Raw genomic sequence first — 26194 nt, forward strand, 5'->3', positions numbered from 1 at the left:
TTTTGTTTAATATTGTTATGAGATGGGTATTCATAAGTACTATTAAGAAATGGTGTTTCTGAATCAAAAATTTTTATTCCTATATTCGATTAGGGCATAGTTGAAAGAGTGAAAATAATATTGGATGATGGATTCAGGATCTCAAATTCTCATGATAGGACAAACAATATAATAGAAATTAAGTAAAATTTTTCTCAGTGTAGAAATAAGATAATTTCAATGTATATGATGAGAAGAAATTCTGAGTTCATAGTGTACTGGCAGAGAACTCAGGAGTTTGGGTAAGAGCAAGTTCATAAGTGACAAGTGCTCCCATCTGATGCTCAGGCTGAGTCTTATTAATAAGGTTCCTTCCATCCTCTGTTTGCCCAGGAATCCCATATCCAGAATCATTACTTCAGTGTTTTAATAGTTTAAGTGGGTTCTTGAGGAATTGCTGTGCATCTGTGGTGATGGATCTGGTACGTATGATCTTTGCGGACTGTTTGGAATTTTTTTTTTTTTTTCTGAGATAGAGTCTCACTCAGTTGCCCAGGCTGAGTGCAGTGGTGTGATCTCAGCTCACTGCAACCTCTGCCTCCTGGGTTCAAGCAGTTCTCCTGCCTCAACCTCCCAAGTAGCTGGGATTACAGGCACCCACCACCACACCTGGCTAATTTTTTGCATTTTTAGTAGAGACGGAGTTTTATCATATTGGCCAGGCTGGTCTGGAACTCCTGACCTTGGGTGATCTGCCCGCCTCGGCCTCCCAAAGTGCTGGGATTACAGGCGTGAGGCACCATGCCAGGCTGGAAAATTTTTGATATTACTTTGACAGAGAGAAAAGTAAGGTAGTCATTCATAACTATTTTCAAATATTTAAAATGCTATCAGGTGAAAGATGGGAGAAACTAGTTGTGGGAAGTTGTTTTCCATATCAGTGCCAGCCCTGACTGATGGGTAGAATCAACGTGAAGACCGTGCTGAGATCTATACATCTTAATCAGGAATATGTGGGTGGGAAAAAAGAAACAAACATAAAATTAATTGCATATATCTGCCAAGACAAAGCCTAGGGTTGATGCAGACATCATATGTGCATATTTGTCTGTTCTCACGCTCCTAAGAAAGACATACCTGAGACTGGGTAATTTATAAAGGAAATGGGTTTAATGGATTCACTGTTCCACCTGGCTGGGGAGGCTTCACAATCATGGTAGAAGGTAAAGGAGAAGCAAAGGCACATCTTACATGGTGGCAGGCAAGAGAGGGCGTGCAGGGGAACTCCCCTTTATGAGACCATTGGATCTTGTGAGAGTTATTCACTACCACGAGAACAGAAACACCTGCCCCCATGATTCAATTATGTCTTCCTGTCGCCACCCTTGACAAATGGGGATTATTACAATTTAAGGTGAGATTTGGGTGGGGACACAGCCAAACCATATCAAACAGGCACTGTGTACAGAGAAAGAGAGCTTTTGGAATCAGTGTAAAAAATCCCCACATCCCCCTTCATTTGTGTATTTTTAAACAAGTGGATCTTCCCAACAAGGCAACAAAGACTTTATGCAAAAGGCAGGGTCCACTTTGGTTCTTTAGATTAACTTCGCTTGGGCTGTATACCCTAGGTCCACTATGTTTTCCATCCTGGTGCAAGACTTTTTGACAAAATACTTTTTTTCCCAAATTGTGGCTGAGATATTTTGTGGTTTATTTTTGGGGCTGCTAGAAAGAATAGTGTTTCCTGAGATTGTGCTTCAGTTTCATCTGCAACATGACTCATACTTCTGGCATGCTAGTTGTTTCCAGTGACTTCCAACAGGGTAGAATATGCTGGAATCCTTTTTGAGTATTGCAGCTGGAGTGGCCAAGCACGGGAATGGATGAGCGTGGACAGACTGAGTCTTGAGAACATCAACTGTAGGACAGCTGTATTTAAGGAAAGAAAAGATGATTTTCTACACCTAATATTCAAGAACTCAATCCATGCTGCGTTTTAGGTCCCCAGTCTGGATTCTAAGAACCTTGCGAGAAAATGGAGTGTGCATGTAAATATCATTATAAATAGATTCTGAGCAAAGTAATGCACAGGTGCATCAGAGTACACTATTACAAAATTTAGCCCACCGTCATCAACACCATCACTCCTGCATTATTACTGGGACCTCCCAGAGTTCTGCAAATTGCCAAGGACCCGCCCTAATTTACCAGCTGTACTGTGTAATGCTACACCTCTCCCCAGGCCACAGAATTAAGCACTGAGAATGCTGACCTGGTGTCCACTCTCTCAGGCACCTGCTAATCCACCCGGGAAGTTTATAAGCTACATGATCCCTTAATTATTTTCTCCTGTTTATCTTCCCTGTGGTAGTTTGCTTAAACCAACAGAGAACACACAAACTAGAAAGAGGTTATAGTTTGTGGTCTAGGTTTCGTGTCGCAGAATCCCACATTCATATTTTGAAAACATTTACATCATTTAGACTTTTCAGCACATAAGAACCCATCCTCTCCCCACTGTTACCTCTTCAATCTCTAGTATTCAAGGTATTAGTGATAGATTGAGTTATTTCCCACATAAAGGACATTATCAGTTTTTATTAGATTGTTTTGCTATTGTTTGAAATAAGTTTACATTTGTTGTGCTATTATAACCGTGAGGAGATGAATTGTTCTGTAAATACAATATAATGGTTATTTATATGGCTAAAATAGCTAGATGACATGATTCAAAATACTGTTTTTAGACTGTAGTTGTTCGTAGTTCTTAGATAATCAAGTTTAAATATATTCTTCAATTGCCTTGTATTTTGGAAAGATCCACATAAAATATTTAATAAAACAACTGATTATGATAATGCTTACATCACAGCAGAAAGATAGTATTAGAGCAGAAAGATTAGCACTGCCTCTCCTGACGCCCTCCCCCTCCCCCCGCCATCTTTGCTATACCATCTTAAGTGTCAAATATGTTCTGTTTGTTAGTCAGGAAAACTCCCTATACCAGTCTTCAGATTTTCCAAATGTATTGTCAGTGGCTAGGGAATAAATAGCAAAATTCTCAGCGTTGGGTTTTTCTGTCATATTTCTGAATAGTATTTAATATTTTTCTTGTTCCTCAAGAACTATTGTGCAGCATTCAGAGGTTAATAAGATATGGTTCTTCTTTTATGAAATCTATACTCTAAGGAATAAATAAGGTAAATACCAAGTAGCATTAATAAAAAGTTGAAAATAGGCAGGGCGCGGTGGCTCACGCCTGTAATCCCAGCACTTTGGGAGGCCAAGGCAGGCAGATCACGAGGTCAGGAGTTCAAGACCAGCCTGGCCAACACAGCGAAACCTCGTCTCTACTAAAAATGCAGAAAATTAGCTGGACGTAACGGCGGGTACCAGTAATCCCAGCTACTTGGGAGGCTGAGGCAACAGAATTGCACGAACCCGGGAGGTGGAGGTTGCAGTGAGCGGAGATCATGCCATTACACTCCAGCCTGAGTGACAGAGCAAAATTTCATCTTAAAAAAAAAAAAAAACAAAAAAGTTGGGAATAGAATAATGGCAAATGGGAGATATAGACAAAGTACTTGAGAAATCCAGGTGAGAGTGGGAGCAACCTAGAGGCTGATAGAAGAGTAGATGTGGGGGAAGCCAACCTGATTCTGGGTGGAATTCCAGCAAGCAGGCATGGGGTAAAGCCATTCCAGAAAGCAAGAGTGGCGAAGGTGGTGGCAGTAGCATAGATGCGGAGTACGGCCCAAGGAAGTTGGACTTGCCTGAAACAAGCACGAGAGCCTGGACTGATAGGGCCACAAGGTGGTGGAAAAGATCTAACTCTGACACCCGCTCCAGGGCAGGCTTTGAGCTGAGTCCCGATGCACAGAGCATGGTGCTGCACCCAGAACTCACAGTCCAACAGGGGAAGTGCATAGGTACAAAAAATTAGAATGCCACATGCTAAATCTAAAACAAAACACAGCAGAAAAGTAGGAGGCTGGGTGTTTTAAATAGGCAACACCAAAGATAGGCTTTCCTATTGTAGGAGAAACCTGAAGCAAGGGAGATCTTTGCATCTTGTATGAAGGGGCAGCTCTTCCTTTGGGGTTTGTGGAAGATGCGCACCTGCAGTGGATTTGGACTGAGGTTTGAGGGACAGAAAGACTTGACACCAGCAGGCAAGACTGCAGAGGAAGCTTTAGGTCAATGAGGCAGGATAGGCCCAGGGAAGAAGGTGGAAATGTGGTATATTCAGGAACTACATTGAGACAACGAACAGATGAAAGATTTCTGAAAGCCCCAAAGACAATCCAAATCATGGCCCTGGTTTGAGGTTTTCTTCAAACCAAATAGGTTTAAAAAAGCTGTCATTCACTAAGGTGTGTTAAGCAGAGATTTGATCAAATGGATTTGTGGCAGAGGACTCGGGCCCTTGTTTGATGCTGTCACAAACAGCACAGAGTGTTGTATGCTCTGCAAGCCCAATACCTCCATGTTGGACGAATTCCACACACTCTGTGTGATACTATATGCATATCTATGCATGGGCTAAGTCGCTCAGCATTGCCCCTAGAAATTGCACTTGGAGGGAAAAAAAAACCTCACTTATCAATATTCAAATGTGTTTCTTTAGCATATGCAGATCTAGAGACTTAAATATGTCCGTTGATGTGTACTGCGAATAATAGTTTTTCCTGCTTATAAATGAATCTGATCCACCTGACCTTTTGTGACCATTTGTTAATACTCAAGAAAAGTTTGCAAATTGGCTTTGGAATCTACTGCCCAAATAACTCTGACTTTAGCCCAAAGACCGTGTTATTGCACAGAATGGATAGAATAAAGCATATTATATTCCCCTACGGCACATGATATTTGTAATGTATTTTACTTTCACCAATAAGTACCAATAATCACAAAGCAAATACTGAGGTTGAATATTTGGTTTATAGATTTTCTAAAAATGGATTCTGTTCTAATCCCCGGACCAATATTTATTATTTGTACTTCTACAAACCTGCACATTGAAGAGGTGCCCTTCAAGGAGGCCTCTCTAGGGGAAAAAGTGCGTGTGTGGGAGGCCTGGTGAGAGGGGAGAGATCCTACAGCTCCAATGGAAGGTGCCGATTCCTCCCCACAGAATGCAGGTCTGTCCTCTGTCATGGGAGGTCTGTCCTCTGTCATGGGAGGTCTGTCCTCTGTCATGGGAGGCATTATGGCAACATTGCCACTGGTATACGGGGTTTCTGCGGGAGAAGTGAAACAGTGGAACTCTATTACATTTCCAAATCAGGGAACCCATTTCCAAAATCACACAGGTCTACGTACTTGTCACAGACTCTCACCTGCTGCACTTGCATTTGAGGCGTTCACTCTGCATGTGTTATGATGTTAAGGTAAATCGGCTAACGAGTACCTGAGGTCTCTTTGAGGGTCCACCTTGTGTCAGTCACTCAGAAAGTCACCACTAACAATCAGCGTGGTGGTTTTAGGTTGCAAACCGCATGACTCTTTTCAGTAGCAAAAGCAAGTGTTGCAAAAACAGTGCGGATAGCGTAAACAAAGCCAAATCCTGTGCGCCAGTAAGATTCCTCCTCTAAAACACAGCTTCGTAGAACCGCTTTCCAGAAAACATAGGTAACCCAGCAGGTCACGCTGGAGTTCTGAAGGAACCAGATTCATTCAGGAACCAGTTTCTGAGTGTTCACTCTACTGTAAGTAAACAAAACAACCTTTTGTTCTCTCAGCAAGGTTTTTTATAACTTACGCTAAAAGACCTGTGCAGTGGAATTCAGATGGGACTCGAGAAACAAAGGCTTTGAGAGGCTGGCCTTGCGGAGGCCCCTGCTCTGCTGTGTTGAATTCCGTAAACTGCAGGTGTGCGGCCTCCCCTGGTCTAAGTGTGGGCCACACTGTGTGGGTGTTAATGGAGTGAGTGGTTTCTCCTGTGTCTGTCCCTAATGAACCTCGGACTCAACTGACCTCACAGCGGGAATTCAGCCACTTTCTGCCCTGCTGAGTGCTCTGGCACAAATGTAGTTTGCAGGCAAACCTTGACCAATCAAGAGATTAGGCCTTTCCTCCTTCTCGAGCCTTCTTCCTGACATTTTGCTTGCGACATACTCTATTTCTTTGCCATGAAAATGGACTTAATATTCCATCCGTCTTGCTACCAGTCTCTGTGCTTTGTTCAAAAGTTTGGTAGATTTTGTTTCTTTCAAATCCAATTTTAGAGAAAGATTGTTAAAATAACTCCCCTTTTTCTATTTGAGACATTTTATGAAAAATATAATAGCAGTTTATAATTACAAACAGTAACAAAGCTTTCATCAGACACAGAATAGAGTAGACTGAAAAGCTAGTGATTTTCAAAACTTATGGTATGGAAACTCTTTGTAACGCAGGAAAGACGTTCAAATTCCTGGGACCCACCCAGTGTACTGCACAGTCCGTATGTGTAACACCTCAGTGGTTCTGAGGTTTCACAGTATTATTGTTATTGTTTTTATTATCTTTTGAGACAGAGTCTTGCTCTGTCGTCCAGGCTGGAGTGCAGTGGTGCAATCTCGGCCCACTGCAACCTCTGCCTCGCAGGTTCAAGCAATTCCTCTGCCTCGGCCTCCCGAGCAGCTGGGACTACAGGTGTGTGTCATCTCGCTCAGCTAATTTTTCTATTTTTAGTAGAGATGGGCTTTCACCATGTTGGCCAGTCTGGTCTCGAACTCCTGACCTCAGGTGATCCACCTACCTCAGCCCCGCCAAGTGCTGGGATTACAGGCATGAGCCACTGTGTCTGACCCCGATATTCTTATTCCAATGACATATTTTGTATAATAGTGTGTAAAACAGAGTCACTGGAGCAGACCATTGCATTCTTGGTTCCGTTACTGCTTCTCTCAGCCATTTTAAGCGGTTGGTGAATTATCCCATCCGCAGTCATACCTGTCCTCAGCATGGAGAAAATGAAGAAGTAAAATGTAAAATTCATAAAGTTTGGTAGTAATTGAATTGTTAATTCATGCTTGAGCTAAAAGAAAATTCAGCAATTCCATGAGGATATATCTACATTATCTCTCTATATACATTGGATTAAAAATCATATGAATTTACAGTTTCATAGCATTCTTTCCTAATTCTTCAGCCGTTTGCTTCTCAGTCCTATCGGGTTCAGATTACTAGTAGACTAATAAATTCACGCAGAAGATTGATTTAAGAGAAAAATGGGCCACTTGCTTTCATGCCAAGGTTTTCCTTCCACACTTTAATACGACAATTTCTGACAGACACTTCTCAAGATATCCAGGCTGCATGATGTCCCGGGTGTGACTGTTGTTGCTACACAATTGCCTGCAGGAGACATTGGGCAGTTTTTGTTTAAACTGAAGCTAAACGTCAATGAATAATAAAAAAACCAGTCTGCAAAATCAAAACAAATCACAGCCTCTGGGCTCTGGCATCATAGTGTAAGGTCCACCGAGGAATTTCAGTATTTTATTGTCACTAGATGATATTTGGTTTTGAAGTGTGCAGGGCTACTCTCACCCCACGTTAATTTATTTAAAAAAAGTTCAATTAATAGAGTTGCTTGTCCTCCTTCGCTGCTGTGCATACTCAGTGGAGTTGTAGCAACTATCTTCAAAGAGTAGCAGAGTCACACAGTGAGGCTGACACCTACCGTGAACTAAGCTGGACAGGATGCAAATGGTCACCCTCCTAGCAAATGTATAACTGGGTCATTTGACATCACAGTCTTCATTTTTTAACAGATGCTTTAAAAATAGATAACATTTCTATTTTGTCTGGCTAGAATGTCTTGCCGTCACCTTTTCCCGGCTAACAAGTGCTCATCCTTCAGACTTGAAACGCCACCTCTTTCACCAGGAGTCCTGGTCCTCAGCACAACTGAGTGCTCCTTCCACTCGTTCCCAGCCTGCTAGGTCCGCACGCCCTCAAGACTCTGCACATGACAGCTGCTCATCTGCGTTTACCCTCTGCAATTGTGTCTTATTCCTTGTTTAATCTCCAGCCCCAAGAACGTTGCAACCCACAACAAATCATCATGAAATTATTGTCAAATAAGTGAATTATTGTCAAATACATGAAGGTGACATAGGAGACAATGTAAAGGACATGACTGCCCAGTGGTGAGGTTATTCTATTTCTATTCATTTCAACAAGTGCTCAGTGCGTGACTAATATGGCAGAGACACTGCAGAGCAGCATGAACATGATTACATTTCATTCTGATGAAAGACAGAGAGACCTTGTAGGTTTTGTGTAGATGACTCAAAACCAAGACTACGTCAAAGATATTAAAAGAAAAAGTAACTCACATACAAAGCATATACAATAATACTGTCATAGACTAATAGAATCTTAAATTTACAATAGAGCTCAAAATTCATTGAGTTCAAAATCCTCCTAATGCAATTTTCCCTTCCTCAACATATTGACACAATATCATCAATATTTGGGTTAAAGAGTATTCTATGAATGAAATTGTGTGGTTATCCTCTATCTGTAATAGACTATAATTGGTCTAAGATTTTGAATGTTTTAAAACAGAATTAACTGATGGCTGGAAAGTGATAACAGGTAAAAAACAGATTGCTATCTCATTGTTTCAAAATAGGAAGCCACATTGTAGAAATAATTGTTCCATATTAGAAAGCTTAGATAGTAGGCAATCCTGCTGATACATAACTTTTTTTTCTACAGGCAAGGAGGTAAAATGAAATGTTTTTGAAGGACATCCTCTATTTTCTGTAGGTGTTTGGTGCCAATTCCTCAGAGAACCGAAATGACCATGTGTCAGAGAGGAGTTGCTGTTGGGAATCTTTATTTACAATCATGGCTGTCAGGCTTCCTGCCTGATTTCTAGAGTACACAGATGCTTCCTTGAGCATTACAAGTACTTGTTTGCCATTTTCCCAAAGAAGAGTGCAACTTTAAACCATGTGCACTTATTAAAACTCAGTTTAGAAAAATACAAGGTTTAAAAGGAGTCATGCTTGGCCAAGTCAAGAATGAGGCCTGAACAGATTACCTAAAATGAGAGGAGCTCCGTTAAAATGTACCCCTCTTCACATCACTATTACCTTTGGTCCCAAGTCCCCTCCTCTTGGAGTGGTTCCAGGCTTCAGAAGTAATCCCAAAAGGAATCGCTGATGTCATTTTATTGTGTGTTTCTAGAAACTAGCTCTTCTATGCCTCACCTCAGAAATGGCTGCGATCTCTTATGCTGGGCTGATAAGCCCTTCTGGCTCTCATCAGTCCTCATCTCCCTGTCTCTAGGGTTGGAACGATGGCTCCATCTCCCCCATGCACGACAGAGCATGTTGTGCAAAGGACAGTGTCTGGAAAGCTGGAACCTTCAGAGACAATGTCCTCTGTGCCTATGATAACACTTGCGCCTTCAGGGGGTGTCTCTTCAAAATATGGAGAACGTTCACCCTCATCCACGTTCTCCGCTTGTATCAAGTCTCATATGTGGGAGTGATTGGGACAAATCACCAGAACTGACTTATTGATCCGATTGACTGGAATACCTGCCAATGCACTAAAATTAGCCAAATCTAGCCTGGCTTTTTTTGATCTAATCTCTTCTGCGAGTTGAGGCAGAGATCAGATTCTTCTCTCTCTCTCTCCTCTGCAATGTTACCTTCCTGATAATAAGTTTGTTCTCCAAAATAGGAGAACACAATGTTTCTAAACTTTGTTTTAAGCAGAAATGTAGATTATGGTTTTAAATAACCCTAGAAGAGTATGCTTAATCCCAAAGGAGTATGACAGCAATTTTCCAATTTTCTCAAATCTGGCTGTACAGGAACTTGTGTGGAGCATCACTGGGTGTGTTCTCTGTTGGGGAAATAAGTGGGCAGGTAAAGTGTCCGCCTTGATATTCTGCATGGACCCAAGGCTTCTGTAGCTGTTTCCCTATGAAAAATTTCTTTCTATAACTTCAAAGATAAATATTGATTATTATTTTTAGAACAGGTGTACTCTCACTTTATTGCAAAATTCCTGTTAAACCAATTGTTTTTCTAATGTATTCTTTATTTTCCTGTGAATTAAGCAAAAAGAAATGTTGCTGCAACTATAGGACAGTGACAAAGATGATGATTTAGGAACTCATAGTGAATGTTTTTCCTCTTCTTGTGACTCCAAAACCCGTGTGTAACACAGGTCCCATTCATGTAAGTTACTCTTAAGCCTTTATATTTTGTTGATTTAATAAGAATACCCTTTCTGTATATGCGAGGAAGGGAGAGAGAGAAAAGGAGAAGGTAGAGGAAAGGAAAGAAGGAAAAGTGAGGGCAGTAAAGAGGGAGAAGAGGGAAATGGAAGAGAAGGTAATAAAGTGGTGTGGTGGCTCACACCTGTCATCCCGGCAGAAGAGGGAAATGGAAGAGAAGGTGATAAAATGGTGTGGTGGCTCACACCTGTCATCCCAGCAGAAGAGGGAAATGGAAGAGAAGGTAATAAAATGGTGTTGGTCACACCTGTCATCCCAGCAGAAGAGGGAAATGGAAGAGAAGGTAATAAAATGGTGTGGTGGCTCACACCTGTCATCCCGGCAGAAGAGGGAAATGGAAGAGAAGGTAATAAAGTGGTGTGGTGGCTCACACCTGTCATCCCAGCAGAAGAGGGAAATGGAAGAGAAGGTGATAAAGTGGTGTGGTGGCTCACACCTGTCATCCCAGCAGAAGAGGGAAGTGGAAGAGACGGTGATAAAATGGTGTGGCTCACACCTGTGATCCCAGCAGAAGAGGGAAATGGAAGAGAAGGTGATAAAATGGTGTGGTGGCTCACACCTGTCATCCCAGCACTTTGGGAGGCCAAGGCAGGAGGATTGCTCAAGCTCAGGAGTTGCAGACCAGCCTGAACAACGTAATGAGACCCCGTCTCTACTAAAAATAATAATAATAAAAAAAATTACTCAGGCATGGCGGCGTGTACCATGGTGGTGTAGTCCCAGCTCCTCAGGAGGCTGAGGCCAAAAGATGACTTGAGCCCAAGAGATTGAGGCTGCGGTGAGCCGTGATGGTGCCACTGCATTCCAGCCTGGGTGACAGACCCTGCCTAAAAAAAAAAAAAAAAATTGGTGGGAGGGAGGGAGTGGAATAATGTCAGAGGGCCCTTCTCCATGTGGAAGCTCTCTTACTAAAGCTCTTTCATTTCCATGTTTGTCAGTTGTTTTACTATCTACATGGACATTCTGTCTCCCCTTAAGTAAAGTTGCCTGCCCCGATCTCGCCCTTCTTCGTGTTCTTTCACTGTGCAGCTGGGTAAGCCCTGCCACCTGTTAGTTTCAACCGTCAGCTGTGCATGCTCCTGTTTTCCCAAGTCCACCCTAACTTCAGCACATCTGTCCCTGGAACTCTATACTTCTCTTTTCAACTGATTCCAGGCCATTTTTACCCAGACATCGGCTCACCCATAACTCAGATTTTCATAATTGAAATTGAACTTATCCTCTGATCCCTGTCTTTCCATTTGGAATTTCACAGGTAATTTGATTATCTAGTCTGTCATACTGGAAGGCCACCTCATTGATCTCCTTACTACCCATAATCAATAGGTTAAGAAGCCCTGTTCATATTAATTCCAAGAATTCCTTCTTTACTTTTTGCTTTGATTTGAAAATAATATAACAAGGTAAATAACAGAATACAGGTAAGCAAAATAAGTGAAATGAATAGATGAGAAAATCACAACCAGGGAAATACAAACCATTTCCTATTAGAAATATTACTTATTTTATCTAGGATTTGTGAAAAAAAAAAGAAGAAAAACTATATTTAAAAGTATACATATATGTGTAATGAGAAAGATTTCAATAAGTTGAGCCTTCAATACTGTTACTGACTTGATAATAAAAGTAAGTTATGAATGTACCACTTTTATGAATGACAAACACTCTAAATTTTAAAATTGGTTTTACATTTTTAGCGGGCCATTGCGGTTCCCCAGACCCGATTGTGAACGGTCACATTAGTGGAGATGGCTTCAGTTACAGAGACACGGTGGTTTACCAGTGTAATCCTGGTTTCCGGCTTGTGGGAACTTCCGTGAGGATATGCCTGCAAGACCACAAGTGGTCTGGACAGACGCCTGTCTGTGTCCGTAAGTGCGCTCTTTGTGGACAGATTCATCGATGCTTCCTTTGGCCACATTGTCTTTTGTTACTAGGTCACAATACATACCTGTTTAATCTTCGCTGTAAAACGGAACAGCAAACTTTCAGTTTTGCCTTTACAAAGAAAGAGAACAGGAGAGCTGTCGTGTTCACGCTTTCCTTTTTTTGATCTCCGTCCTGTTTTGTTTCCTTCAAACTCCTTTTCCTGACTCCACATTTAATTTGCTTGTTAATTCATTTTAAATGGATCCCTGGCCAAGTGGTGTCGTGGATTCCTCCTCCCTGATTTTATCACAGGATAAACTGGGTAGAGAGAAAAGCTGATTGTAGGAGGGTGGAGGTGCAGAGTCTGGGTCTGCTGGGCAACTTTGCTGTCCAATCTGTGTTGCATGTATTTTTGTCATTGCTTCGTCAAGAATATAAGGAGTTTTGTATGCATTCTTTCTTTTACTTGAAAGAGGTAAAATTGGCCGGGTGTGGTGGCTCACACCTGTAATCCCAGCAGTTTGGGTGGCTGAGGCAGGTGGATCACCTGAGGTCAGGAGTTCAAGACCAGCCTGGCCAATATGGCAAAACCCCATTTCTACTAAAAATACAAAAATTAGCCTGGCATGGTGGCATACACCTGTAATCCCAGCTACTAGGAGGGGCTGAGGCAGTAGCATTGCTTGAACCCTGGAGATGGAGGTTGCAGTGAACACAGATCGTGCCGCTGTACCCCAGTGTGGGCGACAGACCAAGACTCTGCCTCAAAAAAAAAAAAAAATGGAAAAAAAGAAAGAGGTAAAATTACATATAATGAATGATCAACCTTGAACTACGTAACTTCAGAGATAAATACTGACTATTTTTAGAACAATGTACTCTCACTTTATTGCCCAATTTCCCTTAAACCAATTATTTTTCTAAAATATTGTATATTTTCCTATGAATTAGACATAAGAAATGTTGATAAAAGAGTGACGAGGATTACCTGTAATAGTGCTGTGAAAAATGTACAAAGTTCAAGGGTAAAAGCTTTACTTAGAGGAAAAAAATTTTGACAAGATAAATGAGGAAGAAAACACCAGTTTTATGACTGTAGTGTGTTTCTTTTGAAAGGGTGAATGATGGATCTTTCTCCCTGATCTGTCTTGCTGTTATCTGGGGCATGACATCATGACAGTTCACTGCATTTCAAAGGATCATACGACAGAGATTGTCAATAAAAATGGGACCTGAGTGTGCTTAGTTATTTTGCTAATTTCATGATGTGCAAATTGATATTGCAATAATTTATAAGTGGACATTTTAAAGTATCAAACAAATCCCCATACTGTCTCAAAAGGAGGGTTTCACAAAGTCAGCTGGTGTGTATGGAGAAAATGTTCAAAACTCATGATTAATACAAGAATTTTTAGCATCTCTTGTTTTTCAGTGCTTCATTTTTAAATCATTTGGTATTCTGTCATGATTCAAGAGAGAAGTAATAATTATGATGATGAAGAAAGTGTGTTTGGCAGGTGTTTGTTATTTTCCACAATTATATTAAAAGCCTGTAGGGTCAGCCTGTGGTTCTAGCTCCCAATATTCCCTCCTGAATATAAATACCATCTGTAAGCTGCCTGGTTAGTGGAAAACCTTCAGTCCATACAGTTAGCATGCCTGCATGTTTCTTATTAATAATCCCAAGTGAAAGGGATGACCTGTTCCATATTTAACAATGACATTGACCTGTCTCTCTACAGCCATCACATGTGGTCACCCTGGAAACCCTGCCCACGGATTCACTAATGGCAGTGAGTTCAACCTGAATGACGTCGTGAATTTCACCTGCAACACGGGCTATTTGCTGCAGGGCGTGTCTCGAGCCCAGTGTCGGAGCAACGGCCAGTGGAGTAGCCCTCTGCCCACGTGTCGAGGTAGGAAAAGCATCCAGGAATGAGCCCTTTGCTCTGAGAGTGTTCTGGGCTGCCCAGTAACACCAAGGAGCCTGTCTCCATGAGCCAAAGGTGATGCATAAAGAGTTCTGCAAACTCTCGCCATTCAGGTGTGAAAGCATTTCTGAGAGTAAGCACAGAGCTCTCCATGGCTTTTTCCTGTCTTGTGGCCAGATGTTCAATCACGAAAATTTAGGATTCTCTCCTTTAAAGATAACTCGTCTTCCATTTCTGTTTTCATTCATTCATTTACACATTTATTTCTACCCTGTATAGTTAGCATTTGGGGGCCATTATGCTTCTAATTTTATGACTGTCTTTAAGAAGTTCTTACTGTTTTAAATTTTCAATTATTTATTTTTTGATTCATTTCTTTAAACATAGTCACAGAGACCTTGGCTAAATCTGAGTTTCCAAGAAAATTGTGTTCTGTCTTTTTTGCATTTCTAGATGTTCGAGCTCATAATGTTTTAAGATTTCATTTCAATTACTTTCCATGACAACATCTCTCTTATTGATGGTGCATTGTACTTCAGTGTGAAGGGCAAGTATTTTTTATGGTATTAAGATGAAATTAAAGCCAGGAAGTTACCAATGTCTCTTTCTCTGACAAGAGCCTCTCTTACCCTCCGATTCTCACGGGAGCTATCTTCAAATAAGCTGATAGCAGAGTAGGAACCCAAGTCATTTAAAAAATGAGTAGAAGTTGCATAGGAGTTGGCTACTCAACTGCAGAGTTCTGGCTCAGGTCTAAATTGGAGGGCTTGGCGTAAGCTCAAAGGCTAAGTAAAGTCTCCTACCTCTGTTTCCCCCTAAAATACTAGTACTGTCAGGATCAGAATGTTTGGGATTTGACCAACACACTAATGAAACCCAGTTCACTCAACTAACCACAGTGCAGAATGCAAAGGAAACCAGGGTGAGGGGGTGAAGCCACTGCCCCTGCCTCCGCCGAGCCCCAGCCCCTGACCAGAGGAGGGAACCACCCGCGCTTAAGGAGCCCAGGGACAGCCCCATATGCCCAAGGGTGAGCTTGCTTGAATCACAGCTTTCATTTTATCCAAACATGGTCTCCCTCAAAAACTAAAAACCAAGAGAGGAACGTGGTTACCGATTTCACCTGAACTACAACTTTTCTTCTTCTTTCATTGTATTTGTGTTTGCTTTTTCCTTTAATAATTACACGGGAAATATCTGATGTGCAGAATTAGGGTTGAAATGATCTCTTTCACGTTAGTTTCACAATCACGAGAAATAAGAGGAGATGCAAAACACTGCTATGTCCTCATTCTAGCATAATTCAGCCTTTTCCGCTGTTGAACTCTTATGACTGACAACTGTGCAGTGGTGTTTTAGGAAGTATGGAGCAGGGCCTAGCAAAATACGCTCTGGAGCTCAAGAGAGCTAGCGGTGGCTCTGTGTGGAGGCGGCAGGACTCCGTTGGGAGCAGAGCTCAGTTTACTGCCTAGGCCTGATACTTCCAGAGTCAAACATCCCTCACCCCGCTCTCGGCGCCTCACAATCGTGTGTGCGTCCATGAGTGATACGCTTCATTTCTTTACTTAGTAACAGCATTATCTCAGTGAAAATCTGACATTGGAGATCATGCAGGTCATCATCCTGATAAGAAGCTGATTTAATTTGTAATCTCTCATTTTTAAAAATATTTGAGCTCGAACATGTTAACATTACATTTTAATATGGTAAATTATTAAATTACATGTTTATATGGAATATGTAAAATATGTCATATGTTCAGCATGTTATTTTTTTGTTAGGATAAAATGTCTTCAATTCTCTCTTTTTTTCCCATCAAAGTCCTCCTTTTGTCTGTTGAATGAGTAAATACGTTCATAATAAAATGTTTCATTTTGAGATAACTCTAGATTCCCACCCACGCACTAGGTATAATACAGAGAGATCCTTTTTGTCCCCTACCCACTTTCACCCAGTGGTAGAATCTTGCAAACTTAGAGGGTATTAGGCCAACGTGCATATGGACATTGATGTGGTCAACATGGAGAATGTCCATTATCACAAGAATCCCCCTTAGTCCCCTTATAAACACACCCACACATCCCAACCTCATTCTTAATTCCTGGCATCCCCTAACCTGGTCTCCACTTCTCTGACCTTCTCCCTTCAAGAATGTTATAGAAATGAATGAAATCATGTGATGTGCAGCGTTCTCAGATGGGCCCTTTCATTCAACATAATTCTCTGGAGGTACACCCAAGTTGTGGCCCATGTCAATAATTCAGTCCCTTTTTTCAGTGGAGTAGAATTTCATGGTACAGATGTAACAGTTTGTTTCACCGTTTACCCATTGAAGGACGTCTGGGTTGATTCCAGACTTTGCTGTCACAAACAATGCTGCTATGAGCTGTTATGAACAGGATTTTGTGTGGTTATAAGTTTTCATTTCTCTGGGAAAAATGCCCGAGTGTAAATGGTACTGGGACATACGGTATTTGCAAGTTTAGTTTTATAAGAAACTACCAAGCATTTTTCCAGCATGGCGGTACTATTTGTCATCCCTACTGAACATGTGTGGGCGATGAAGTTTCTCCATATCCTCTCCAGCATTCGGTGCGGTCACTCTGTCTTATTTTAGCTTTCTTGATAGATGTGTGGTGATAGCTTTCTATGGTGTTCACTTGTAATTTCCTGATGGCTAACGACATGAGTGATAGCTTTCTATGGTGTTCACTTGTAATCTCCTGATGGCTAACGACGTGAGTACCTTGTCTGCTGATTATTCCCATCTGTACTCTTCAGTGAAATGTCTGCTCATGCCTTTTGCTCACATCCTAATTGAATTGTTTGGATTTTTTTGTTTGTTTTTTAAGATTGTGTTTCAAGAGTTCTTTATTCTATGTAATAGTCATTTGTCAGGTATATGATTGGCAAAATTTTTCCCAGTCTCTCGTTTGACTTTCATCTTCTTCACAGGGTCCTTTGAGCAGCAGAATTTTAAATTTATCATCTTTTCTTTTTATGGGTCATGGTATTGATGTCAAGTCTAAGAACTCTGCCAAGACCTAGATCTTGAAGTGTTCCTCTATTTTTTCTATCACTTTGCATTTGATATATTTTAAAGTCTGTGATCCATTTTGTGTTAATTTTTGTATAAAGTCTGAGATTTAAATAGAGTTTTACTATTCTTTTTTTTAACCTATGGATAGTCAAGAGATACTGGTTTTAATATGGTAGTTTATTAAATTAAAAAGAAACATTACCAGGAAGGGCTTCCATGTTCCTAACCCAAAATAAAAACATCAAAAATTGGATGATAAGTGTCTATAAATAATTTTCAGAATTAGATTTTTTAATTAATTGTCCCTATAAAAACTTTACTGTGTGTTTCTATGTAGCTATACCCACTTTCCATATAAAGATACAACGTTGATGGCTTTAATTTCTACATTTACCATACACGAGTTATTTTTCATAAAAGTTTTAGTCTTTTAGTCAAAAAGCATCCGTTTTCCTCTGTAAAACATGGCAGTGGTATCACGTGAGTGGGGAACTGATGCTCGTTTTGGGAACTTTCTGCTGCCCCAGCTGAGTTGTCCGCATGACATCAGCACCTGCGTCCTCACCACAAGAGCAACAAGAGCAGGTGCAAAGTTCTGTGTGTGGGGAAAGAATCCAACCACTGCAAGGCAATATTACTCTGAAAATTCTCATCCATCAATTCCCTTTAATTTTATGCCTAGTAGAATGACCCAAAATGACCATCAGCAATCAGTACACATGAAGTCAACTACTTAGGCTACTTCTTTGGTTGTATGAATGCTGTTTTCTTTCTTTCTTTCCTCCTTCTTTCTTCCTTCTTGTTGGTTTTTTTTTTTTTTTTTTTTTTGAGATGGCGTTTCGCTCTGTTGCCCAGGCTGGAGTGCAATGGCGCCATCTCAGCTCACTGCAACTTCCGCCTCCAGGGTTCAAGTGATTCTCCTGCCTCAGCCTCTCAAGTAGCTGAGATTACGCCACCATGCCCGGCTAATTTTTTTTTTTTTTTTTTTTTTTAGTAGGGATGCCGTTTCACCATGTGTGTCAGGCTGGTCTTGAACTCCTGACCTCACCAAAGCGCTGGGATTACAGGTGTGAGCCACTGCACCCAGCCTGTTTTCTTACTTTCAGAACCACCGTTGACGATAACGTCACAAGCCTTGTCTGCTTTCTTCAGTGCAGGGGAGTAACTCCGGGCCAGAGTGAAGCCGTAAGGGCCGAGATGGGAGCTGTCTTCATTGTGGCACGCAGTCCACATCGTAAAACTTTAGCCACGCTCGTCTTTTAAAACATTAGAAACAAAACCAAAAGCTTTCCTTTGTATTTTACACTAGAGGATTAGATCTATACATCCCGGGAGACCTTTGAGTGCTTCCTTCATTTTAATGAAAATTCAGCTTTATTCTTGCTTTTGATGAGAAAAAGATGAATCCTTCTCTTCAAATAATTGGAAGCCGACTTCCTAAAAAATGTTTTTAAAGTATATCCAGTTGGCATGTGGGAGACGCTGAGAGTTGGGCTGTGGTTTGCCTCTGCCTCAGTGCCCCGACGCTCCTCCTTTGCAGTAGGATCAGGAAAGTGATGCCGGACAGGGGCAGACAGTAGCCCTCTCTGCTGCAGTTAACAGCGTATTGGCAATAAATGCATTGAAGAAAGAAAATATAACCTTACCTTCAACAAGGGGGATGATTTAGAAAACCCAGACAGGCAGTCCACACCCTTTTTTTGCTTCAAATTTTGGAAAAGTGTCTCCAATTTAAAAGGACTTCATTAACTAGAAGTGGCTTCTCTGCATTGTTTTTAGTTTTAAAACACACGTAGAAGTTCACATAAGTGTATATAAAGGGAGCAGTTTTTAATGAGTAAAAAAAGTCTGCTTTGGGATTCACAAGTACTGGATGAAGCTCCAACACATGATATTGGACAATCCTTTCTTTCAGTGTTTATTTTATTCTTGAGATAAAATTCAGCCAGGCACAGTGACTCATGCTTTTAATCCCAGCACTTTGGGAGGCTGAGGCAGGCAGATCACTTGAGCCCAGGAGTTTGAGACCAGCCTGGGCAGCATAGTAAAACTCAGTCTCTACAAAAAATACAAAAATTAGCCAGGTGTGATGGTATATGCCTGTAGTTCCAGCTACTCAGGAGGCTGAGAAGGGAGGATCCCTTGAGCCTGGGAGGTCGAGGCTACAGTGAGCCAAGACATGGCACTTAAACAGCCTGGGCAACAGAGCAAGACCCCATCTCAAAAGAAAATCAGATAGCATAAAACTAGACCTAGTTTGCTGGGCATGGTGGCTCACGCCTATAGTCCCAGCACTTTGGGAGGCCGAGGCAGGCAGATCACGAGGTCAGGAGTTCGAGACCAGCGTGACCAACATGGTGAAACCCCATCTCTACTAAAAATACAAAAAATTAGCCAGGTGTGGTGGTGCGCACCTGTAATCCCAGCTACTCGGGAGGCTCAGTGAGGAGAATTGCTTGAATCCAGAAGGCAGAGGTTGCAGTGAGCCAATATCACGCCATTGCACTGCAGCCTGGCTGACAGAGTGAGACTCCATTAAAAACAACAGCAACAACAACAACAACAACAAAAACTAGACCTAGTTAACCATTCTAAAGTGTGCAGTTCAGGGGCACTTTTGCCATGACCATTTTGTGCAACCATCACCTCTGTCTAGTTCCCAGATGTTTCATCACCCCAAAACGAAACCCTAAGCACATAAGCAGTCCCCATTTCCCTACCCCTCTACCTCCCAGCAATGAGTGTGGCGTCTGTGTGTGCATGTGTGTGTGCGTGCATGCATGTGCATGTGTGCATGTGTTCATGTGTGCATGTGTATATGTGTGTGCATGTGTGTTCGTGTGTGTGCATGTGTGTGCATGTGTGTCCATGTGTGCATGTGTGTGTGTGCATGTGTGTGCATGTGTCTGCATGCATATGTACTATTCATGCATGTGTTTCTTTTAAGTCATGTGAATGTAATTAAGATAAATATTGAAAGAATGGATACACACACACTAAAATTTGAACAAACTGTCTTATGGAATATTTAAATCTGTTATATTTATACTGATTTAATATATTTTTAAGCGTCTATACTTGACAGTAGAGTAGGAAATAACTTCAGGCTTTCATTGTGTAGTCATCTTCTTAAACGAAATTTCCTGTGCCTTTTGTACTCACTGCCTCTTTATAATAGGTGGAATTTATTAAAAACACTTAGCACCATTTTCCCTCTGTGAGTTTCCATGACTACTGCCAAGTTCTCAGATGGGAAATACAGCCATGGACCAAATGCTATTTATGTGTTTAAACACAGGAGTATTCTTTTCTTGAACATCTATTATTTTCACAGCATTTGAATACTTCAGTGACTCATATTCACTTGCATTTTTGCTTTTTTTAAAAAAGGTATGTTTCATTAATCAATTAATTAATTAACAAGTTTTACTTTCAAAAATGTTCGCTCATAATGAAATGGCAATTTTGAACCATGTCTCTTGTTAAAAAAAATTAAATTCCAGGTTGTTTTTTAAAGAAATATTTTCTCTTCTCTGAGATTTTTCAAAAGTCTTAGGATAAGGTCATATCTGTGTTTAGAAAATGATTCTGGTTTCATTTTGATGAATATAAACTTTTGTACTTTTTATTATTTCCAAGTAACTTATTGATTGCATTGCCAAAAAAAATCTCCAACAGTGACAGTTTCATTCGTAGATGTATATTTAGTATGTTTTGGTCCTTACCCTGTTACAGAGATTTAAATTATGTGTATAACCTAAAAGCTCTAAATTTATCAGTGTGCCATGTGTATTAAGAACTATTTTAGCATTGCGATTTTAAGTGGAACAACAGTGAGTGTCTTAATGTAGTTTGTACATAAAGTCATAAGTACCCTTAATGCCACACCCTAGAAATAATTGGTCTGTTGAAGGACAAGACGTTAGGAAAATCACCTTTTAGATGATGTATGTTGTATAAGGCTTTGCTGCCAAAAGATACGAGCCCAAGTTTATCTGAATTGGTATATCTGCAGTAGCAGTCAACTGCCATTGCTAATATACCATATGGAATGCAATCTACAACTGAAGGGAAAATATCACATTGAATTGTGGGAAAGGCGGTGGATAAAGAAAGACCAGAGCAGTTCTGCGCTTCCCACGGAGGATGCCTCTGACCAATGAGCTCACCTAACAGATGCGAAGTTTCAGAGTATCTCATTTGCTCAATACCTTGCGTAGCTCTGGGCCCGTGTACTATAGGTGAATACTTCTGAGCAAATATGTGGGGATTATCATCGCTTTTCGCTCTTCCAGGGTAGAGAGCATCTTGCATACATAACAAAATCCTCAAAGCTCCTTTGTTCTCACTCTCCCCAGAAAGCAGGCCTCTATCGTGTCTTATTTAGGAGCAAGGAGGAATGGAATAGCTCACAGAGGTGTCCCTAGTTTCTTGCTCAAAACCTCCTGCTTTCATCGATAATGTGGGTGGTCCGGTCAGCTTGAAAATTAGCATAGTCTATCTTATAGTCTATATAGTATTATTATATAATAATGGATTCGTAGAGAGAGTCTTACTTGTAAAGTCAGGGGCTATGGAAAATGGGAGATGGGTTTAGGGGATACCCTGAAATGTGTCAACCGGTGCTGAGTGAAATCTTGTCCCACTGTCTCTAGCACCAGGAGGCTTTGCTATACATGAACTATTTATTGCACACTGTGGCAAATATGGCTGAACCAATCACATTAACTCATTCAGCTCTCAGAGGAAAACATGAATCCGCACATCTGCAAGAAACTGTGAGGATCGGAATGGCGATGGGAAGACAGATATTAGTGTCAGCCTCTTGCTCATGCAGCTGCAAGGACTTAAAGAAAGATTCAACAGCTTTAATCAAACTGTTTTCTCCTCCTTGTGTGAAAAAAAAAAATTGCAGGACTGAAGGAATGATTGAGAATGAATGCCCACAGATGTTGTCCCAGTTACCTCCACACAGGGGGACAGCATAATTATGTCTTGAGGTCTTAGGTGTATCAGAACGTTCTGTATCCATCCCCCTAGAACCTTCTAGGCCATGTAATGCAGCGTTTGTTAAGCGCCTACTATATCCCAAATGATGTGCTAGACGCTGTCAATACAATTATTCATATCTTTAATTTGATAACTATGCAGACGACCAGAGGAGTTTACTAGCTAGGAAGACTCACCCAATCTGCCCTGGCATCTGTCCATTTGACACAAAACATGTTATTGCAGAATGAGAGATTAAATGAACTCAAAAGAGTGGGCTTTTAAGTATCAAAAGCTTTTTTTGTATCTAGGTTCCACTTTCTTCTAATTTATCCCGAGGAAGAGAAGAAGAAATTAAACACCTCTTGTTTATTAATCGTTCTCAGTGTTCCAGATACTGTCTCTGGTCCACTAGATACCGTGTCTGTTGCACAGCTTAAACAAATTTGATGATGCATTTTAAACTCTTCAGAATTAATGTAGCCTTTATTTTTTAAACTTCCTGGCTTTTCCTAGAAAGAAACAAACTTAAGTTTAAAAGGTGCTTTTTCAAATATATCTGATGAAGCAGGGGATGGAGGAGGAGGTTAATGGACCATCACTGGCATGTCAGGTTGATTAGAAGTCCCTGCATCATCCCTAGCTGTCTGCCTGCATTAGTTTTTTATTATTTCATATTGTTTTGTTTTGTGTTATTTCTGAACTAAGACACAATGTAGTACACAGAATTTATATGCATGTCATTAAAATAGGAAAAAACAATATTTCAAAGAGGACAGACTCATAAAGATGGTGAAGCTTCAGGAAGAAATGTCATAAAACTCAAAAACCTCAAGTTAAAAAAAATAGCTGAACAAAATTGCCAGGGATTCTCGCTGTTTACTGCAATATGGTCTGTGTCTGCTTTTAAATTACTCTCACAAGAGTTGTAGGTTGTTGTATCTCACATAAATGTGCTGTTGTCTTTGCATTGTTTTCCCAACTACTTCCTAAGATTCTCAAGTGTTTACTCTGGAGAAGTCATTGAGTGTGACCCTGGTGCAGCACTTAGTTAATGGCACAAAACAGAAACCCCACCTCAAATTTTGAAAAGAGCCCCAGGTAAATCTGTGCTACTGTGAGGCAGAATTAGATACAGATTTCTACAACGTCTTCCTCACCCTGGGGAGCCTGCTTATTCTCACGTTCAACCCTTCGCAGGATGAAGCTCTATCCAGCCCTGCAGTGCTTGTGATAAATTAAGAAACTCAGATTTAGGAGACTAAAGAAAATTCATTATACTCAACCCAGTAACACTATCTCTGCATATAAGATTAAAAATTAAAAGAAGGTATCCCTTTTATTAGTAGTAGTATCTTTCTGGATGAAATAATTTATACAGTTGAAGATGTCATAAGAAGGAATGAAAACAAGCATCTTCAGGTTTATTTTGAGAATCACATTTTCCTACTCTCCTGGAGGCCCATATTTCTCTAGAGGAGCTTTCTTGGAATCTTTGTCCCCTATTCTAAAATATGTGTCACTATGCCTAAGAGTTGAGCCAGTTCAGTGAGGGACCAGTTAGATTTACCAGGTCTCACGTTGTTTCAGGATGATTCACACGATGTTTCCCTGCTTCGTCTAATAATTTGTGCGTTGCATGCAAACATTAAGATATTATTTTTTCTTTTCTTGTCATAATTTTGTAGGATTGGGTGTTTAGACACATGTAAAACGTATGTCCCAATATGCTTATGTACATGAGCATAAAGAAAATTAAGAAAACATAGGGTTAGTGAATGTTCCGTTAGAGAAGAGGAATCAAAAAGGAAACAACCACAAAAACTTCCCTAAAGAATCACTATGGGTATAGTTGTACTAAAGCGTTAATGAAAAATTGGATATAATAACGTATTCTCAAAATGTTAAAATAGTAAAATTTTAAAATTGCAGGAAATGTAAGCTAGTGTTAAAATAGCTAAAATAGTTATTTTAATAAATGGGGAAAATAGGTTTTAGGAAAAATAGCGAACGCATGCGGGGCTTAATACCTAGGTGATAGGTTGACAGGTGCAGCCAACCCCCATGGCACACATTTACCTATGGAACAAACCTGCACATCCTGCACAGGCATGGCAGAACTTAACATAAATGAATCAATTGCAGTGATGTGACTTAACAAAGCTCCTCTTGGGCTTTAGGAAGTAGATGAGAAGGAGCTTGCCAAGAGCAGGAGGCTGGTGTGAACCCAGGGGCCATGAAGCTCCAGTCTCCCTGAAACTGCCCTTATGCACACCACTGGCAGGGTGTGTCCCCTGGCACAGAGGGAAACGATGATGAACCCGCATCACTCTTGTGCTTAGAGAAGGCCCCTCTTATGGGGGCATTCATCCTCCGAGTTTATGTTAACTGAAAAGTCATGTGTTCGTTTCTCATCATGCAGTGTACATTCCTTACAGCAAAATTTGTGAGTTATATCTGAAAAGAAGTACTGCATCAATCATCTTTCCAAATAGTAGTGAACAAGCTTTGATTTTTAGAAAAGGTATTGTAGATTTTATTGTATTTTATATATTTCTTATATATATAGAAATATACTTCTTTGGCCGGGCGCGGTGGCTCACGCCTGTAATCCCAGCACTTTGGGAGGCTGAAGCAGGCAGATCAAGAGGTCAGGAGATCGAGACCATCCTGGCTAACACAGTGAAAACCCGTCTCTACTAAAAATACAAAAAATTAGCTGGGCTTGGTGGTGGGCACCTGTAGTCCCACCTACTCAGGAGGCTGAGGCAGGAGAATGGCATGAACCTGTGAGGCGGAGCTTGCAGTGAGCTGAGATTGCGCCATTGCACTCCAGCCTGGGTGAGCCAGAGTGAGACTCTGTCTCAAAAAAAATAAAAAATAAATGAACTGGGGAAAATATTAATATCTGTGTAGGACTTAGAGGGAGTGTTGCTGAGTAGAGAAAACACAGTCTTAGGGGTTGGTCTGATATGTGTCGGCACCCACACCACCTAGTCCTAGCTGCAGGTCTTAGAGTTAATACTCGGCTTCCTGGGAGAACAGCAGTTTTCTTATATGAAGAATCAAGGAGGTGATAGCCGCAGGACCCTTTTCATAGGCTTTTGAGAGCTCTAGATAAACCAGTGCTTCGCCAAGTGCTGGCAGACAGTGAGCCCTCAGGGAATCTGAATTTCCTCTTCAAAGTTCATATTATCGCAAGAAAGTCACGCAATCAATTACAATTGTCAATTACAATAAATTATAACGTATTTCTTTTATCACACTGAAAAGCCAAAACTATAGCTGTAACCTAGTTATCAGTTATTGATAAAAGATAAAAATATGTAACTTTCACATATTTGAAAATAGTCATTTTTTCATTGTTGTTACTGTGTTTTCTCTGTGGCCAGCAATCGTGTTTAATTTAATTTTGGTTCATTCAGTTAGTGAACAAATCCAGAAATATTTATTGAATGCAATACACTGACTATTGCATAGTTATTTGTATTTTTGTACCCTAAACTTTCTGTAATTTATTCTATTGAAAAGTTGTAAAAAATCGTATTATTACATAATCATATTACAAAAAAATTTTTATAAGTGCTTTTTAAAAATGTATTGAACTAACTTTTATGCGTTTTCCTGACTGCCCAAGAATTTACTTGGCTATTTTTACATTACAAAGCATAGTTTTTTGTTTATTTTTTTTCTGTTCATGATCAAGTTTTTAATACACTTTAAAATAAACTAAGAAAGAAGAAGGAAAAGGAATGAACACCAAAAAGAAACAGGGTTTAGGTTTTAAAAAAATAGCAAAATATGGAGGAAGTTTTCTCCTTCCCTCCCTTCCTTCCTTCCTTGCTTCCTCTCTCCCTCCCTCCCTTCTTTCCTTCCTTCCTTCCTTCCTTCCTTCCTTCCTTCCTTCTTCCATGGAGACATTTTTCTCCCTCCGTCCCTCTCTCCCCCTCCCCCACCCCTTCCCCTTTCCCTTCCACTTCCCCTTCCCTTCCCTTCCCTCCCTCTTCCCTTCCCTCCCTCTTGCCTCCCCTCCCCTCCCCTTCCCTTCCCTTCTTTCTTTTCAATCATAATATGCTAAGAATATAGAAGGAGCGGTTCAGAAGCCACTGGGGCCTCCTGGAGCACATTTCTGGT

The 26194-nt window shown here is 40.7% G+C and overlaps 1 protein-coding gene across 2 annotated transcripts in view; it reads left to right on the plus strand.

Annotated features, from left to right (window-relative positions):
* The window catches only part of CSMD1 (CUB and Sushi multiple domains 1), a 2032824-nt gene that overhangs the window by 1955966 nt on the left and 50664 nt on the right, over positions 1-26194 (plus strand). For both annotated transcript variants that reach the window (XM_055289255.2, XM_055289263.2), the window contains exons 53-54: positions 11929-12102; positions 13843-14016. In XM_055289255.2, the coding sequence (XP_055145230.2) occupies positions 11929-12102; positions 13843-14016 (348 nt within the window). The remainder of the gene's footprint in view (positions 1-11928; positions 12103-13842; positions 14017-26194) is intronic.

Source organism: Symphalangus syndactylus, chromosome 1, assembly GCF_028878055.3.
Source record: "Symphalangus syndactylus isolate Jambi chromosome 1, NHGRI_mSymSyn1-v2.1_pri, whole genome shotgun sequence".
Classification (NCBI taxonomy): Eukaryota; Metazoa; Chordata; class Mammalia; order Primates; family Hylobatidae; genus Symphalangus; species Symphalangus syndactylus.